Source organism: Andrena cerasifolii, chromosome 16 (genome assembly GCF_050908995.1).
Source record: "Andrena cerasifolii isolate SP2316 chromosome 16, iyAndCera1_principal, whole genome shotgun sequence".
Lineage (NCBI taxonomy): Eukaryota > Metazoa > Arthropoda > Insecta > Hymenoptera > Andrenidae > Andrena > Andrena cerasifolii.
The window spans coordinates 7,694,203-7,710,022 of record NC_135133.1 but is presented as its reverse complement, the minus strand read 5'-3'; the positions used below and the strand labels follow the sequence as shown (position 1 = coordinate 7,710,022).

At 47.1% G+C, this 15,820-nt stretch overlaps 2 protein-coding genes across 4 annotated transcripts; both read right to left on the bottom strand.

The window, feature by feature from the left end:
* Nucleotides 1–3,225: 3,225 nt before the first annotated feature.
* LOC143377557 (uncharacterized) lies at nt 3,226–5,864 on the bottom strand. Its single transcript, XM_076828959.1, has 2 exons — nt 4,667–5,864; nt 3,226–4,103 (listed from the first exon to the last, which is right to left on the bottom strand). Exons 1-2 carry the CDS (start codon nt 5,316–5,318, stop codon nt 3,295–3,297), a joined length of 1,461 nt encoding a protein of 486 aa, XP_076685074.1. The 5' UTR covers nt 5,319–5,864; the 3' UTR covers nt 3,226–3,294.
* Nucleotides 5,865–7,869: 2,005 nt separating this feature from the next.
* On the bottom strand, nt 7,870–12,659 carry LOC143377577 (uncharacterized). 3 transcript variants are annotated; one of them, XR_013087357.1, is made up of 6 exons: nt 12,170–12,659; nt 10,989–11,150; nt 10,741–10,892; nt 10,498–10,652; nt 9,671–9,815; nt 9,471–9,608 (listed from the first exon to the last, which is right to left on the bottom strand). XR_013087357.1 is itself a non-coding variant. In XM_076829011.1 (5 exons), exons 2-5 carry the CDS (start codon nt 9,782–9,784, stop codon nt 8,019–8,021), a joined length of 795 nt encoding a protein of 264 aa, XP_076685126.1. In that variant the 5' UTR covers nt 9,785–9,815; nt 10,498–10,626; the 3' UTR covers nt 7,870–8,018. The 3 variants fall into 3 exon arrangements, 2 of the variants coding, with proteins under 2 accessions (XP_076685126.1, XP_076685125.1); XM_076829011.1 differs by lacking the exons at nt 10,741–10,892; nt 10,989–11,150; nt 12,170–12,659 and adding exons at nt 7,870–8,397; nt 9,205–9,356 and having other exon boundaries at nt 9,459–9,608; nt 10,498–10,626; XM_076829010.1 differs by lacking the exons at nt 10,498–10,652; nt 10,741–10,892; nt 10,989–11,150; nt 12,170–12,659 and adding exons at nt 7,870–8,397; nt 9,205–9,356; nt 10,041–10,452 and having other exon boundaries at nt 9,459–9,608.
* Nucleotides 12,660–15,820: the final 3,161 nt, after the last annotated feature.

Sequence of the window (15,820 nt, the reverse complement as noted above, 5' to 3'; positions counted from 1 at the left end):
GTAAATATATTCAAATACATTAATTATTTTATGAATTTCGCAATCCCCCAGAGTTCTGGGATATCTATAGATATTAAAAATCAGACGAATCAAAATAGGGATACGTTAATATACGTGTATTTATAAATACACGAGTATCTAAATTCACGTGTATTTAAATACACGAGTATCTAAATTCACGTGTATTTAAATACACGAGTATCTAAATTCACGTGTATTTAAATACACGAGTATCTAAATTCACGTGTATTTAAATACACGAGTATCTAAATTCACGTGTATTTAAATACACGAGTATCTAAATTCACGTGTATTTAAATACACGAGTATCTAAATTCACGTGTATTTAAATACACGAGTATCTAAATTCACGTGTATTTAAATACACGAGTATCTAAATTCACGTGTATTTAAATACACGAGTATCTAAATTCACGTGTATTTAAATACACGTGAAATAGTGCACTAAAAGATACACGGATTGAGGTACAGATACGTTTAATACACGTGCACACGTGTATTTAAATACACGTGAAATAGGGATCTCTAGTTTAAAGGGAAAAGACTCGAGCGTCGTTGCACCGATGTCGAATGGAAAACCTGTGCACCTGGTTTTCCGTGGCACCCGGTATGCAAAATGCAAACGATATCGAACGTAAAGCCTCCGGTTATAGAGGATGAACTCTTTCATAGTGCAAAGAGAAGAGACATGGTGATGGCGGAGAAGGGGAAGCGATTGCGTTTCCCTTTGTGATCAAAGAAGGTCTCTGCCGGTTGTCTCCGCGATTCGTTCGGTGCCCGGCTGCCAAGAACCGCTTCAGACTGCCTGTAAAACACGTCCCCTACTCGCCCTTAATTACGCGACAATTATTTTCCATGCAATTGGATTATCCAGGAGCCTTGCCGAGTGTTTAGAGATCGGAGGATAATTAGAGGGACGAGCCATTTAGAAATGGCAAAGAAATTGCGCGGAATTACCGGCTGGTAATTACCAGGGTCGTGGCACACAGTTGGGTATTGTACCCTTTGTCCGTCTCGTTGATCGGAAATGCATGGTAACTCCCGTACAGCGTATCGTAGCTGTGCCTCGGAGTGTTACGAATCGTGTATCATGCGAGCCCGAATGGTTATGTTATCGACGCGTGACAGGGGGTGTAACGCATAGCGGAAACAATGCGAGCGATGCAGGCGATGCGAAGAAGCCGAAGAAAGGCAGGTTGTGGGTTTACGCGACGTCGAGTCACAAAGCTTGACAAAGAAGAAGACGAAGAGGAATGAATCAAGGGGGAAAGAACGCATAGGCCGTGGGGAGGCAGAGGGAAGGACCAGACGAAGGACAAAGAGGACGATGCTAATCCTCTTTGTATGGAAAAACCGAGTGGTCCGTTGAGCAGACTACGAGGCAGACTTCCGAATAAGCTATTCAACCGGTGCAATATACCGTGCAAATATAGTGCATCCCGTCTAGACGACGCGGCTTTTCTATCCGAGCGAAAAGTTACCTCGTTATTTCGCGAATTCCCATGGAAGGCACCGGTATAGCACTACAGTCGAAGAAAAGGCGCACCGTCGCATCGCATCGCGCCACGTAAGCAGTCGGGGATGGAGTAAGAATTGCTACGAACTCAGCCTTTCGTTCGTCGTCGGTCGCGAGATGTGGACAGCCGAATAAATCGTTAACTACGGTGCGTAAAATAAATTCTCGGAGGCGATTGGATGCCGAGGCGCCAGTAGGCACTTGCCTGACAGCCTACCTAATAACCTGGTTTAATTATATTCAAAACGGCCCGCCAGTCGTTCCTTCGATCTCCAATAACCGCGACACACGAACGGCCGGTGAATAGCCGGAGAACTAGCGCAAACTCGATTCCACCGAGTTTATCTCGCCGGGGAAGGTACAATACCGTAGTCCTGCACACCGCGTACCATACAGGCAGCGTATTCTCCGCTCTGTATTCTGTCGCTCGCATACGTCGGTCGAGTATGCATCGTGACAGTTATACGTATAGAACACGTTAGGATAGATCCTTCTATTGTGCAGGCCAGGCGGCACGCGATGTACCAGGGAGTGCGAGACAATTCGTTTGCTTCGATCGAATCTTGCCGCGTGTTAATAATTATCGTCTTAATTAAAACGTCCGACCATGTCCTCCGTTGATTAAAGGAGAGTAAAATACCTGGACCACTTGGAGGTAGCGGTGAATGCGCAACGCCTGCTACTATCAGGGAAACTTGCATAATAAAATAGAGTTGCGAGGGAGAAGCACGATGCAATCGTGGACGGAGAGTCAATAGGCTGCAGTTGCGTCTATCCTGTACTCGCACTTTACACCCCATGCGCGCATCGTATATTTGATAGGTAAAATCCGGAGACCCGTGAATTTGTAAGTTAATTGTAAGTGGAGGCGCCGCGTCGATTCAGGCAGAAAGATCATCGTGAAGAAGGGTGTCCTGTTTCACCGTTTCGCGGACTCTTTAACGGGATCAGGGGAAACATGAATGGAGAAGTGAGCTCAATCCATTACGACCCTAAGCGAGCCTCCACTCAACGTCACTCCTCATTTTCCCATATATTTTTAGGCCCATTGTTCGGCGCCTGGAATTCGCGTACTTTGAAGCCTACGATTTCAGGATTTTAGTGGGTCTAGTAAAAATTCGAAAAACCCTGGTCCATATTTCCTATATCGAGTTGTCGAATATATTATAGTTGCGTCGAGTGTGCCTTGTTAAAAATATGTGGGTATTCCAGTGGTAATATATACCTACTTTGCCTAAGTTTAAAATTAACGTTAATACGATAGCTGAAATCTGTGCAGCGCGAACTCGGATTAACTTAAATCAGGTCATACCTACGTAATGCGACCGCGGCTTTTCTGTACGCTCGATCCGCTCTTTAATCACGATGAGACGAGAAAAGCGTGGCCTGAAGTGCGCTCTTGAGGGGCGACGACGAACCAATTAGCAGGTGAAATAATTGCATCGCGTAATGTACTTGTGGCCTGTGCGTAGTGGCATGTGTCACGGGTAATGATAATGAGCACGGGGTGGGTGGTCTCTTAATTAAACATGTCTCGATTTCCCTCGGGAAAGATAGTTATATACACTTTTCGCGCGGGTCCGCACCGGTACAATTTATCTCGAGACGTTTTCGATCGCTGGAAAGTGCTTTCTCATGTAACTTTATTAAGGAAATTGGAAAGAACGGGTTGTCGATGGACACGTTACTGAAAAAATACCGTCGTTTATTTTCTATTAATAAAATTATAATCCTTACGTCTTAGCGCGTAAATTAAATTAACCGAAGAAGGCATCGTCGCTGGAGCCCTCTGCCGTACAATTGTGGAGCAACGGTGTTGAGTTAGTCGTGTCGCCGATACTTTGCCCTGTACCGCTACCTGTCCCGCCACCGCTAACAGTTTCGCCTGTATTTCCACATCCGATTGATCCACTAACGTTTACCCGCGGGGGTTTCACGTCCTGCGAACCGTCGTACGTCCGGTTCTGCTGATTCTGCGAGTTTATTTCGTTATAAACGAGCTCCTGAATCTTCAGTCTGACAAACATTTGCCTGTCGAGTGGTAAACTCTTGAGCGGATTTCTCACGCTCATTAGGAAGTGATAAGTGTCGTCCTCCTCCTCCTGAGACGCTATCAATCTCTTTTGCAGGGACTCGAATCTTTTCCGGTCCACCTCGGAGTAGTCGTTGTCCATCGCGTCCATTAGAGTCCTCTTCCTACCGATCTTGTTCATCTTAGGCGGAGGCATAACCTGATGCAGAGCATCGTCATTGGAGAGTAGGGATTGGCAAGAGTCGCCATCCAAATCGTCGAATTGAGTTTCCTCGTGCCCCTCGAGAATGTCGATCTGTGGCTCGATTTGCGTCCCGTCCGGCGAAGATCGAAGGGCTGCGGAGCAGTTCTGGGAAAGAGTGCACCCGATCACCCGGGAGTTCATTTGATCTCGCAGGAAGAACAGGCTCTTGAACCAAACCCACTTGGAGTCGTGCTCGTTTCCGCCACCGTCGCATTTCCCCCGATAAGTCTTCTTCAGTTCGTTGCGGAAATTGTCCCGCAAGTGTTTCCATTTTGACTTAGCGACGTCCGCTAGAAATGAAAATGCCTCGTTATCTATAGCCTCGGAATTGGGAGTCGGTAGGTAGGCGACTCGGTTAGCGACAAGTATCGATTTCAGCATGCGCGGGGTACGTTCGGCGTGCGGGATCGTATTTTTCTCGTTCGAATTGATAACAGAGGATAAGGATACCGCGTTGTTTGTCGAACGTTTAGGTCGGATGAGCCACTAATCGTACGGGCTATCGATGTCGAGCAACGTAATCTTTTGTCCTCGTACGTAAGGAGGTAGGTACAGTAACGAGTGCGACTCTTTGGAACTTTCGATCTTCGCTGGCAATGAGTAGAGAACGAAATCGGTAGCATGCGTGAACTCGTGAACCGATCGATCGGGGAACGAAGTTAAGGCGGGGAGTAAGGCGCAGCTAGCAGGAGGAAGGGGCTACGGTAGTGAAAAGCGTACGATAGAAAGAGAAGGCCGGAGGGTAGGGTGGGGAACGGCGCAGGCGCGAATGGAAGAGATGGAAAGAAGACAGAGAGTAGAGCTAGAGAGGGAGGAGAGGGAGGAGAGCGAGGAGAGCGAGGCGTATACTCACTGGAGACCTCGCAAGCCCTCGCGATCTCCCGCCACATCTTGAGGATGACGTCGCGATTGTGATAGTTGACGTTCTTCTGGTCCCAGATCGCGGGCCTGGCGTGTACCTCGGTGATCAGTCTCTGGAGATCCATCGTCATCGCGTTCCTACGGGCGCTCGCGTTGCATCTCCTGGACGATCGCTTGTTGGCGGCTCGACGGTTGAGAAGCGTGATGCCGGCGCTGAGGGAGGAGGCAGCCGCGCGCGAGCCGCTTCCTCCTCTGGTTACGTTTCGTTGAGATTCGTTGGTGTTTGTTGTTGGTGGCAAGGAGCGGTTCTTTGGCGGTTTGCTCGGATGCTCCTCGCTGGGACTCGTCGATCCTGCCGGCTGTCGGTGTTGTTCTTCCTTGATCGGGATCGGGAGTATCGTATCGGTGGTTTCGTTAGCGGAGGCTACGCCACCGCTACCACCGAGCTCGTCCTCGTCGTCGACCTCGACGTCGACGTTACTGTTTTGCCGCTGCTGCCGTCTCCTCTTCTTCCTCTTGCGCCTGGCGATACGAGAGTTGCCGGCCGAGGAGGAGCTCGCGAAGCCGAGCCGAGCGGAGGATCGCAGGCGAGACGAATCCAGGGCTTTTTCCTCCTCGACTCGTGCACGCGTGCCGCCGTCCATACACGGTCGGTACACGCGCGCGTCCAGCCGAGAAGAACGCGCACCCGCTTCAACCAACCAGCTCGCGATGAACCTTGCTCAATCAGAGCGATATAATGCTGCCTGACAGTCGCCGCGTCGCTTTGCGTGGCGTGGCGTCGCGTCGCGTCGCTTTGCTCCGCTTCGCTTCGATTTAATAGTTACTAGACACGCGCGCGTTCTCGCTCCCTTGTACACGACGCGCTACCCGCCCGCTCGCTAGCCTGCGCTGCCGCGCCGAGCACAAGCCCGAACCCGAACCTTCCTTCGCCTTCGCCTTCGCTTTTGCCCACGGTTTCAGCTTCGGCTACGGCCTCGCTCGAGCTTGCGCTCGTCACCGCTCGGCTCGGCCCGGCCCGGCCCGACTCGACTCGGCGTCGCCTCGCCTCGCCTTGCCTTGCCTCGTCTGGCGCGCCACCGCTCATCACCGCTTCCGATTTTCCCTGGAATCAACTCGAACTCGACTTTGACTCCAATTAACGCCAGCCTCTTCGCCGAACTTACTCCGAAACTGAGACACGCGTCCTTTCTCCCCTTTAATTTAATTCCAAGTACCTATCGCTTTCCTTGCAAGTTCCATTTGTCGTGCAACATTGTTTCTTATCTACTACTACGTTGCCCCTAATGTTTCGACCCGTGCTTTCTATACATGTTTGGCTTCGCGCCGAGAAATCTGCGCAATTTGGTCGATTCCCGCCGTACGTTAAATACGGTGTAACATTGCGACGGTTGTTTTTTTTCTGGATCGATGCAAAACCGGAAGGCTGTTTGACAGTTGCGCTGTTCGTTCGTGAACACGCATTTGCCACTGTGTAAGCGTCGTCCTGCCGCCTGCGCTCTCAACTCGAGCGTTCTCGGCACAGCTCGACGCGGCTCGGCTCGGCTCGGCTTCACTCGCGTCGGCTTCGTTGCGCCGCCGCTACGTACCTAGGGTAGACGTCCCAATTACCGTGCTCCGACGCCGACTTGCTCGCGAAGGAATTAATTACTGACTTCTCTTACTCTAATTTTGCTTGGTGAAAATTTATATTGGTGTTTCGAATCTTTCTCTTTATTAAGGCATTTTTTTCGGGTTGAAAATGTTAATTTTTCTTTTCTTTTTAAATTGAAATAAAAATACATGTTTCTGTCCCAATGAAAAATGCGTTATCCCTATTCCAGTGCCCCTTTTTGAAAAGCGTTCCCGCGGTTAGGTTATGTCTTTGAACTTTGAACTGTTCGAAACATTTGTTTGCTCTACGAGAGGGGTTTTCGTGTGATTTGAATATGACCTTTTCATTACAAAAGTAAAATATGCGAATATAAATTTCTGTTAACCCGTTCTGAGAAACGAAAATGAGGTTAGGTTTAGCAGTTACGGAGGGAGCCAGTGGGCACCGAGGGGCACGGTAATAGGGACAAGCGTTAAATTCCTGTTCCTATTACCGAATTGACTTTCAAAATACGAAAACGTTTCAAAAATGCTCATTTTGCTGTGCAACTTATTCACTTCTGTAAAGTACGCGTTCCTTACCGTTTTCGGTTTAGGTAAATCCATCGAAATCTTCATACGTAGTTTTGAAAATTTTTTCTATGCTTTGTTTAAAAATGTAACCTTCTCGTTTGTAACGCATACACTAATAGTTGGACTTAATTAAAAAAAATTCTTTTCTTATTTATGTTGGCGAGTTCTTTTGTACGACTTCTTTAAGTATAAACGCACGGTAATTGGGACATCTACCCTACTTTGCTTTCGTCTCGTCCAGCTTGCTCTCTACGCGGCATCGCTCCGCTCGGCTCGGCCCTGCTCGGTCCCATCTCGATGTGAATCGACCAGTCTCGGCTTCTCCCGGTTCGACATCACCGAGATTCAACTACTTACCTATTGCGCGCGACTTGGATCGTCCTCTATTTCTCATATATACACCAATAAAATACTCCTTCACCTGCTTCTTCTTTTTTCTAATTCCTCAGCCGAGGTGCTCCTTTTCATCAGCTTATGAGAATTTACGAGTACAAATTGTGTGAACGTTACACCTTAGAGGAGCAAACTTCCATACCGAGCGAACCCGCCTTCAGGCTTCGTGCCGTTTTTAAATTGAGAAATTTTGAAGGGGAAACGAATGATTCTTAGCCGTGTTGGTATCACTAGCGGATCGATAGCGGATGAGTACAGGCAGCAATTGCACAATAGAAACAATAGCGGTTCGCTTAGCGTATTAGGTTTCTATGCGTTATACGAAACGTAAGTAATTTAGCTATATCGGGTGTAATCGCAGAACGCGTTTATTTTGAGCCGCGCGTTACGATATTTACGAACGTGACAGCAACCATCAGCCTTTTCACAACGGTGTTGCCTTGACGTAGGTCGTAGTGTAATCGAAAAGTTAGATGAGAGCGTTTGCGATTCAGCCCAATTAAAGTTTCGCGATCGTTGGGGAATTTCGGGGATACATGGATCATTTAAACTAGGAGATTGTGGCGCATGTAGGTACTACCGTCGCATGCATTACTGTGCAATATGCATTCAAGCCTGAACTATGTAGATTCCAGATCCACAGAACAATCCTTTATTACTCTCATTTGCATCCAACAGTTGCATTCGGTTATCGATGATAATTGAATGAACGTTATCGCGAAGATTGTAATCTCCTCGCGTTACAAAAATCGCGTGTCTCGTATTACCGAGTGGATATTGAAACTTCAGACTGCATAAAATTCAAACGTGATTTCTGCGTCGTTCAGAGTGGAGTCGTAGATGCCCTGCAGTTCGTCGGAAATGTGAATCTTGTTGAGTTTTTTCAACATTGGAGTGTTGTCGAGTTGGTCCAAGATTGGAATCAAGTTAAGTTCGTTCAACATTTGAATCATGTTGAGTTGGCTCAACATTGGAATCTGCTTGTCAGGATCGCCCAAATGTTGAATCATCTCGTTGAGGTCCTTCAGCAGGCCTTTGAAGACGACGGTGAATCGTTCCTCTATGAACTCCATCACACATTGTCGGAATATAGTTGTAAAGGCTTTGATCGCAACGTTCAGCAGTGAATCGAGTATATGGCCCTCGAGCTTTACGTCCAACTTACTGAAAACGGAATGGACACGAACGTGGCGTTGGATCGTTGCGAAGAAGTAACTTAATCGTTGCACAACGCAAGATTGCCGGGACAGTATACAGTGACTCGCATTGATATTCGGACACTTTTTAAAATCGCATAACTTTTTTAGAATTGGTCCAAACAACTTGAGTTTTTTTTAGAAGCTAGAAGGATTAGTTTGCTAAATGACGTGTTTCGCCGTTTTGAAAAAAATGCATTTGGTCGGAATAGAAAAATAAAATTGTAAAGGTCGTTTTTTTTTAACTTTTTTTTGTGAGCCTGTAATGAAAATTCATAAAAACCGTTTGTAGATTGCAGTAAGTTGTGTACGTGCCTAAAATTTCATCAAAATCGGTTAACGTTGCTCCGAGCTACAAACGTTTAAAGATCGCAGAATAAGGTCGAAAATCACTGATTTCGGGAATTTTCCCGATTCTCGACCTTATTCTGCGATCTTTAAACGTTTGTAGCTCGGAGCAACGTTAACCGATTTTGATGAAATTTTAGGCACGTATACAACTTACTGGAATCTACAAACGTTTTTTTTTTTAATTTTCATTACAGGCTCACAAAAAAAAGTTTAAAAATCGACCTTTACTATTTTTTTTTTCTATTCAGACCAGATGCATTTTTTTCAAAACGGCGAAACACGCCATTTAGCAAACTAATCCTTCTAGCTTCTAAAAAAAACTCAAGTCGTTTGTACCAATTCTAAAAAAGTTATGCGATTTTAAAAAGTGTCCGAATATTAATGCGAGTCACTGTAGGTGTATTATAATCGTAATGGTACTTACCCCATGTCGACAATTCTCAGCGAGTCGAGCGTAGTCTTTTTAGTTGTCATATCCAACGTTAGTGCCACTCGCAACTTGACACGGCTGAAACGGCCATGGAAGTCTCCCGTTCTCTTAATCAGCCCGTATTTGAAGAAGTATTCGTAGTTAATCTGGGGATTTCGGTACAAGACACGTTGGTTTTATTCGCTCAATGCGCTCTATGTATATAAAATATGCACTAGTTGAACGCATAGGTGTCTGTCTAATCTTACGTCGAGAACGTCGAATCCCAAGTCCATGTCGATATTAAGAATTTTGTTGGAGTAAGCTAAAACGATGTCTCCCGCGCGTGCAACGTCCGACATTCCTTGTAACCAGCCGTCTTTCATCTCGAGGGTACCATCCTTGTCGATTATTCCTTCCTGCAGCGGTAAAAGTATTATAATTTCAAGAAAAAAGTTGGCGAATGTATAGCGATAAATACCAGCGGCTGGACTATATTCTTCATTTTCATTGGGTCCAATCCAAACTTGAGCAGAAGGTTCCGAATGCTGGGCAGTATTGTGTCGAATAGCTTGTTCACCTTAGCCGATACCATTCCGTAAGCTGCCACATCGACATCGTTTGTTCTGCAACGCGAGAAAGGGAAATAAAAATGACCAAGTCTCTTCATTAGCCTTGTGGATAAAAGTTGACTATTTAGTAGAAGCGAGCGTTTGAATAAGCTACGTATGTACATGTACATTGGTATTTCTAATTGTAGGTCTTAGCTCGCGTCGCACGAGGTGCTATTCTAAATAGATAATACAATTGTCGGCATTGCACAGTTGTTTGGCGATAGCCGGGAAACTTACTTGTCACGGGTAGGAAATGCTAAGCCCGAGGTAACGAGAAGGGAAAGAAAGCAGAAGAAGAAGGAAAGTCGAATGCTAGCGGCCATGGCGAAGGCGGTGCGGCGGATGCGAGCCAAAAGTTAAGCGCGAGCGATCTATGCTACTGGTCCGTCTGGCCATTTCATCTACTTTTTATTGTCGCGCTGTCCTATTATCTCGATGCATCTTATCGAATTATCAAGTCGTATCGACGTTATCAGTTTTATTGTCAAATTTGATGCTGCTACAATACAAATTACAATGATGAGAGAGATAATGCGGAAATCAGATACAGGTGCAATGCTGGCGAGTGTTTCGCAAAGTGTATTACATAGATTACAGTTCGATTACCGAATCAATGGTAATCGAAAATGCTGCTTGATCGCGTGGCGTTAGATCGTTATGAATAACCGAAGAACGTTCCATGGGAACATGTTACCGTTTATCCACTCGAGGTGCTCTCGAACCACGATCGCCGCTTCTTTCTCGACTGTTTCGATCAGCGTCCTTTTAGCCATGGACATCGCGAGATTGGTAACGAGCGTGGTGAATCGTCCCATCAAGTTACCGCCGAGCATGGAAACTTTGATGGACCTGCGCAAAAGATCGTTGCATGTAGGTACCGACCTCTCTGGCAAACCACGCGGCTAGTCGCGATGGTTGCGACAGTCTGATCGCCTACTCGATTCTATTCAGCTTGAGATCCTTCAGCGCGAATCTGCCGCGAACCATGTCAAAGTCCACGCGAATTCTCAGCCAAAGCGAAGCTGCCTCCGCTCGTATTCTCCCGTACTGCCGCAGGAACAGCAGCTTTACGAAGTAATCGCAAGAGAGCTGGGAGGGCAGAAAGTTTCCTCTTTATTGTCGCACTCCTAACTGCCTCTACATACATCTTTCCGATCTTAGGAAAATGGTGCGCCCAATAGTTACCAGAACGCTGTCAAGTGCAACGCTCGCATCAATGTTCAACGTTTTATCTCTGTAAGCGACGATAAGGGTATCGTTGCGCCCTAATTCGGACAGATAATACACCAATCCCGAAGAAAAGGAATACGTTAACTCGAGGCACGTTCCGGGCAGAACTAGGAATAGCTGAAAAAAGACACGGGAAAGCATTTGATTATCCGTCGTGAATCTTTTTATCTAATTCTAAGTCAAGATTGTATTTTTTTATTAGCTGCGTAAAAGTGGTTTATTCGGTAACGCGACGAGTGGCATTGCAACACAATCGTGTTTACGAACACTCGTTTTCTGGGTACAGTGCTCTGAAGCGTATCTTCGCTTTCGTTTCGAATGACAGCTTCGCCTCGTTTTCTTCGCTACTTCTCAACATTCGACAATTTTAGCAGACGAAATTGTCAATCCCGACGACAAGTGTCTTACGATACCTTTACGTATGTACGCAGAGATTGTTATTAATAACATTGAGATGTTGATATCCAAATGCTATCTGCCATCGGTACTGTGCATTTGTTTTCCTGTTTTCTCATGTTTATTATTATTATGCATATCTTACGTTACAAAGGTGAGGCGTTATCTCTGCTAAAGAATTGTTTGCTTTCAAGATGGATTGAGATCATACGATGAAATGGATTTGATTCTCCGGGACTTTACAACGATCAAAGTCGACAGAAACGGCCGACGGTTTTCGCCCTCGGTCCAGTTCAAATCTGGCATTCGTTGCCTCGAAACGACGGTGGAGAGTGGGTTACGAGTGGAACGAGATCCGTTGGCCTCTACCTATCGTGGTTCAAGACCGAGCCGCGACTTTCTTCCATCAAGAATCCCGTGCTTGCTATATTGTACACGTACACGCTGGAGAATGTTTCTCGAGGTGTTGATTTCGCGCAGATCCTCGGCGAAGGAAGTTGAACGACCGAGGTTGCGCGATCGTCGCCGGTTCACTGTCGTTTTCGTTCAAGGTTCAACGCCTGTTAATTTCGCTTTCGTCGGTTCGAAGGTTCACTTTCGCTTTCGCCGTCGCGCCACAACCGACTGGCCTTCGATCTCGATTTCTACCTGAAAACTTAGCTTTCCCTTGACCCAAAGCTGTCGCCAACGGGCTGCCCCGCGGTTCTCAGACAAACCCAGGACTCACTCCGTTTACCTACCATCCAAAAGCTTCGACGAATGTCCCGAATAGTCAGTGGATCCAAAGCGTTGTTGCGCATAAACTCGGATACCAGAGGAACTAAATGATGAAGAAATTCGGTGAGATCCGCTCGAAGCCATTCACCTTGCTCTTCTCTTTCCTCGAAACTTTGCTCCTCGTAGAGCAGCAGCTCTGTATCGAAATCACTATCCTGCCCCGCAGCGACCGCAACCGCGATTACGCAGCAGCTCACGAACAATTGCTTTACGGGCATTTCAGTGCCGCTCGTTTCCACCAGAATCGCAAACTAACAAGGATTTTTTTTTTCCTCCTCGACTGGCTTGGCACAATATTGTATTATTAGACTGACTCGACTCGGTGACCGCTTCCAGTAGGTCGCGATTTTCGCCAGCCGACATATCGGCTAATTGAGGCTTTATCGACCGTAATTAGCATTCTTATCTGCGCATCCTATGGTTCCGGGTAATCGTCGGTGAAAACTTACGATTTCAATATGTAAACTAGAGCGTGGACTCGGACCAACTTTATGCAGACTTTATCCACGTAAACGAGCATCGTTTGTCGAGTGCTGCCGTCGCGGAGACTATCCAACATCACGCTTCTACCTTATCGACCTCGACCGGTAAAGTAGAGCATAGAGTATACTCGAATGATCGGAGCCTTGCAAATTAGCTCACGGTTAATTGAACACCGTTTCTTTGTAACTTGTAACAGCTGTGTTCTCGAAGAGGAAAAAGTTGGGTGATAGTAACGGAATCGAATACGGATGTGGATGCGGCGGCCAGCGAAGCCCGTTATCGCGCGTCGCTCACTAGGAGTGTTTGTACAGCCCGACCTTTGTTTCGCGAGGCATCGTGATAATTAAAAATAATCACGTAGAAAGTGTATCGCGTCGCGTGCGCCGCACACGCGTATCGAGCCACTCTAATAAAGTGTTGGTTATTTATACGCTTCTGTTTGTTTTCGTGCGTCACAGGTGCTGCGACGTAGCTTTACGACGTGGCTCCTAGCTCCTCGTGCTTGCGACTAGAGGAATAGTGGGGGACGTGTTCGACAACAACGTGGTCGTTGTTTACAATAACAAGCCACCATATCTCTCCAACGATAGACAGCTTTCAACTGCACGATTGTTTTTATGCTATTGCCAGCGCACTATCTCCGGGTTGTTAATTAAACAGAAGGAAGCGCGCTAATCTTTGTTTTCCTTCGTCCCGGTCCTCGATATTGCCTTTTGTTCGTTTCTTCGACACGCGCATCAACCGCCTTTTCCCTCGTCCAGTTTGCTCGTCCACGAGTTGTTGCACCGTTTATTCCAACGCATTCTCTCTGTTTCTGTCTCCGTCTCGATCTCCGGTGAGGTGAACTTACAATTCTGCGTGCCACTGGAAGCTGACGAGGGTAGACCAGAGCTCGGCTGTTAGATAACGGCGAAACAGGGGTTATCGTTTCGACGTGTGCTCGCCGAAGATACGAACAACTGCGGACGAGAAAAGAAAAAGCGTTGACGGGCAAAGAAGCCACCTACGCAAAGTCCCTCGGTGTTTTCCCATGCTGCCTATCGGATTCGCGGTTATATCTTGGCACGGTCGCGCAGCAACGATGCCGAAGCCTCTGATTAACGATCTCGTATTATGCCTCGATCCTCTGGACGGGATTATGGTTCTTGAATGGAATATGTAGCTGGAATCGGTGGGTTTACGCTGTTACGTTATTACTCTATTATGCCTCCGTTGCGAAACTTTGTTTTTCAGAGAACGCGCGTCCGCATGGGTCAAGCCAACTTGGCTGCGCGAGACCGTAAACACTTGAGCGGTACGCAACGCTAGGGCAAACAATAAATAATGGTCCGCGTCACTGTTGTTCCTTGTCTCTCCATCGAGCGTTGATTGCTGCAATCGTTATTATTGGATGAACAGAAAAAGCGCAATGACCGCTTACCGTGTTGTATTCCGTATTTTTCGTATTACTTTTATTTTATTAAATAACTTTATACAAATAACGGAACCTAAGACGATTACAGATAAATACTAGATTATAGATTCAGAACTAGATTCTCGTGTCCAGACTATTCGGACTGAAGTGCTCGAGTGCTTCTGACTGGAAGAATTGCGTGTAATATATATATATATATATGTACGGTTTTCGGTAAGCTGAAAAGTGGGGGTTGTCCTGAGTTTAACGGTCGTTAAGGGATGAGGCATAGAGATCGAGGTTCAAGGATGAGTAATAGGGTACGGATAAGGTCATAAAAGAAGGACTTCAGGATGCTTACTATTGCTATTTGGAAAATTAACGCGCTGACTAATACTTTATATAGATTTAAATGACGTTGGTATACAACAACGGAATAACGAGATTCTACAGAAAAAGCTATTGGAAATGGGTTATGAAATAAACCGTAAAACAGTATATTCTTTATAAACTCTAGTTTATTTTACTCAGCTCGGAAGGACGTCGTATCGTGCTGAAGGCGAGACTCGAAGTGAAGAGAAACCGCAAAGGCAATTCGAAAAGTCCGTTGTCCACTTGAAAAAGGGACAGGCCTGCGTTCTTACCCTTGCAGTTAGAATAAGGATTCCCTAACAGACCCATGGGCCCGCTGGCCTCTGGTTTATTGCTTTTGTCAGCGGTTCTCATACGTAACCAAATTCATTTTTGTGTTACCAACGATCCAACAAAAGCAACCGCGGCCGAACGGTTCGCTTCATCCCTTTCGCATCCGAGTGACTCGAGGGCCGAGGCACAGCTGGAGCCGATTTGCATACGTGTGCCATTGCGAAACGATGCACACGACGATAATCGGGGAGAGTTTGGAAGCGCGACAGGACAGTTCCCTCCCGCGATCCTCGCGCCCTTGCACGAGCGGCGCGTGAAAACGGAAGGGAACGGGGGGCGGAAGGGTGGGAAGGAAGAGTTGGCGGCGGAGGAGGTTGATTCGAGGTCTCGATGGCGCGAGGTCGAACGAAATCTGTTTTTCGGGGACACGTGATTGTCGCGGTGAGCCACGCTCGCCAGTCGTCAGGGAATCTGGGTCAACGATCCGACGCGCGTTCCTTTCCTTTCTCCGCGCAGAGCGGAAAGCCGAAGGGAAAAGGCAGAAGATAGAAGGAGGCTCGCCGCCTGGTTCGAGCTCCGTCGGCCAATCGGAGCCGTCGGTTGCCCTTGCTTGCCCCTGGTAAGGCTGCTAAGAAACGTACGAGCCCGTTTTCTGCGCCGCAGCTTCGTGTTTACGAATAAAGCTTCCACTTATGCACGATCGCGTGTCCTCCGTTGACACGCAAGAACCGGGAGCGCGCCTGTATATTCGGCGAGTGGTTAACCGTGGTATCGAGCGCGTCACGCACCTACAAGAGTCTCTCGGTCCGTCGCCTTTCATTGGGGCATTCTTCGGTAGCGTCGAGGAAAGCAAACACCTTGGGTGCTTCGCTCTCGACTAGCAGCCTCTTTCTCGGTCCGCGAGCTTTGTTTTCATCGAGCCTCGAGGGAATCGCACGCGCTCTCCTACCCGGCGGCCAAAGTTTCTTCGGCATTTAAACTCGGTAAGTAGCTCTGCCTGTGCGTAGCCCGTGTATACGCTTCGACTCTCTCCCTCGATCGTTGATTCGCGCATGAATGAAGGCTGCGTTTATGAATGAAAATCCCAGAGCGA

Excerpts from the sequence above, each read along its gene's own strand:
- LOC143377557 (XM_076828959.1), bottom strand. The coding sequence starts at position 5,318 with ATGGACGGCGGCACGCGTGCACGAGTCGAGGAGGAAAAAGCCCTGGAT. Across the intron at positions 4,104-4,666 it reads GAGGGCTTGCGAGGTCTCCA|CGGACGTCGCTAAGTCAAAA; the intron begins GTGAGTATACGC and ends TTTCATTTCTAG.
- LOC143377577 (XM_076829010.1), bottom strand. The coding sequence starts at position 10,126 with ATGGCCGCTAGCATTCGACTTTCCTTCTTCTTCTGCTTTCTTTCCCTT. Across the intron at positions 9,816-10,040 it reads GCATTTCCTACCCGTGACAA|AACAAACGATGTCGATGTGG; the intron begins GTAAGTTTCCCG and ends CTCGCGTTGCAG. Across the intron at positions 8,398-9,204 it reads CTGAGAATTGTCGACATGGG|TAAGTTGGACGTAAAGCTCG; the intron begins GTAAGTACCATT and ends TTCCGTTTTCAG.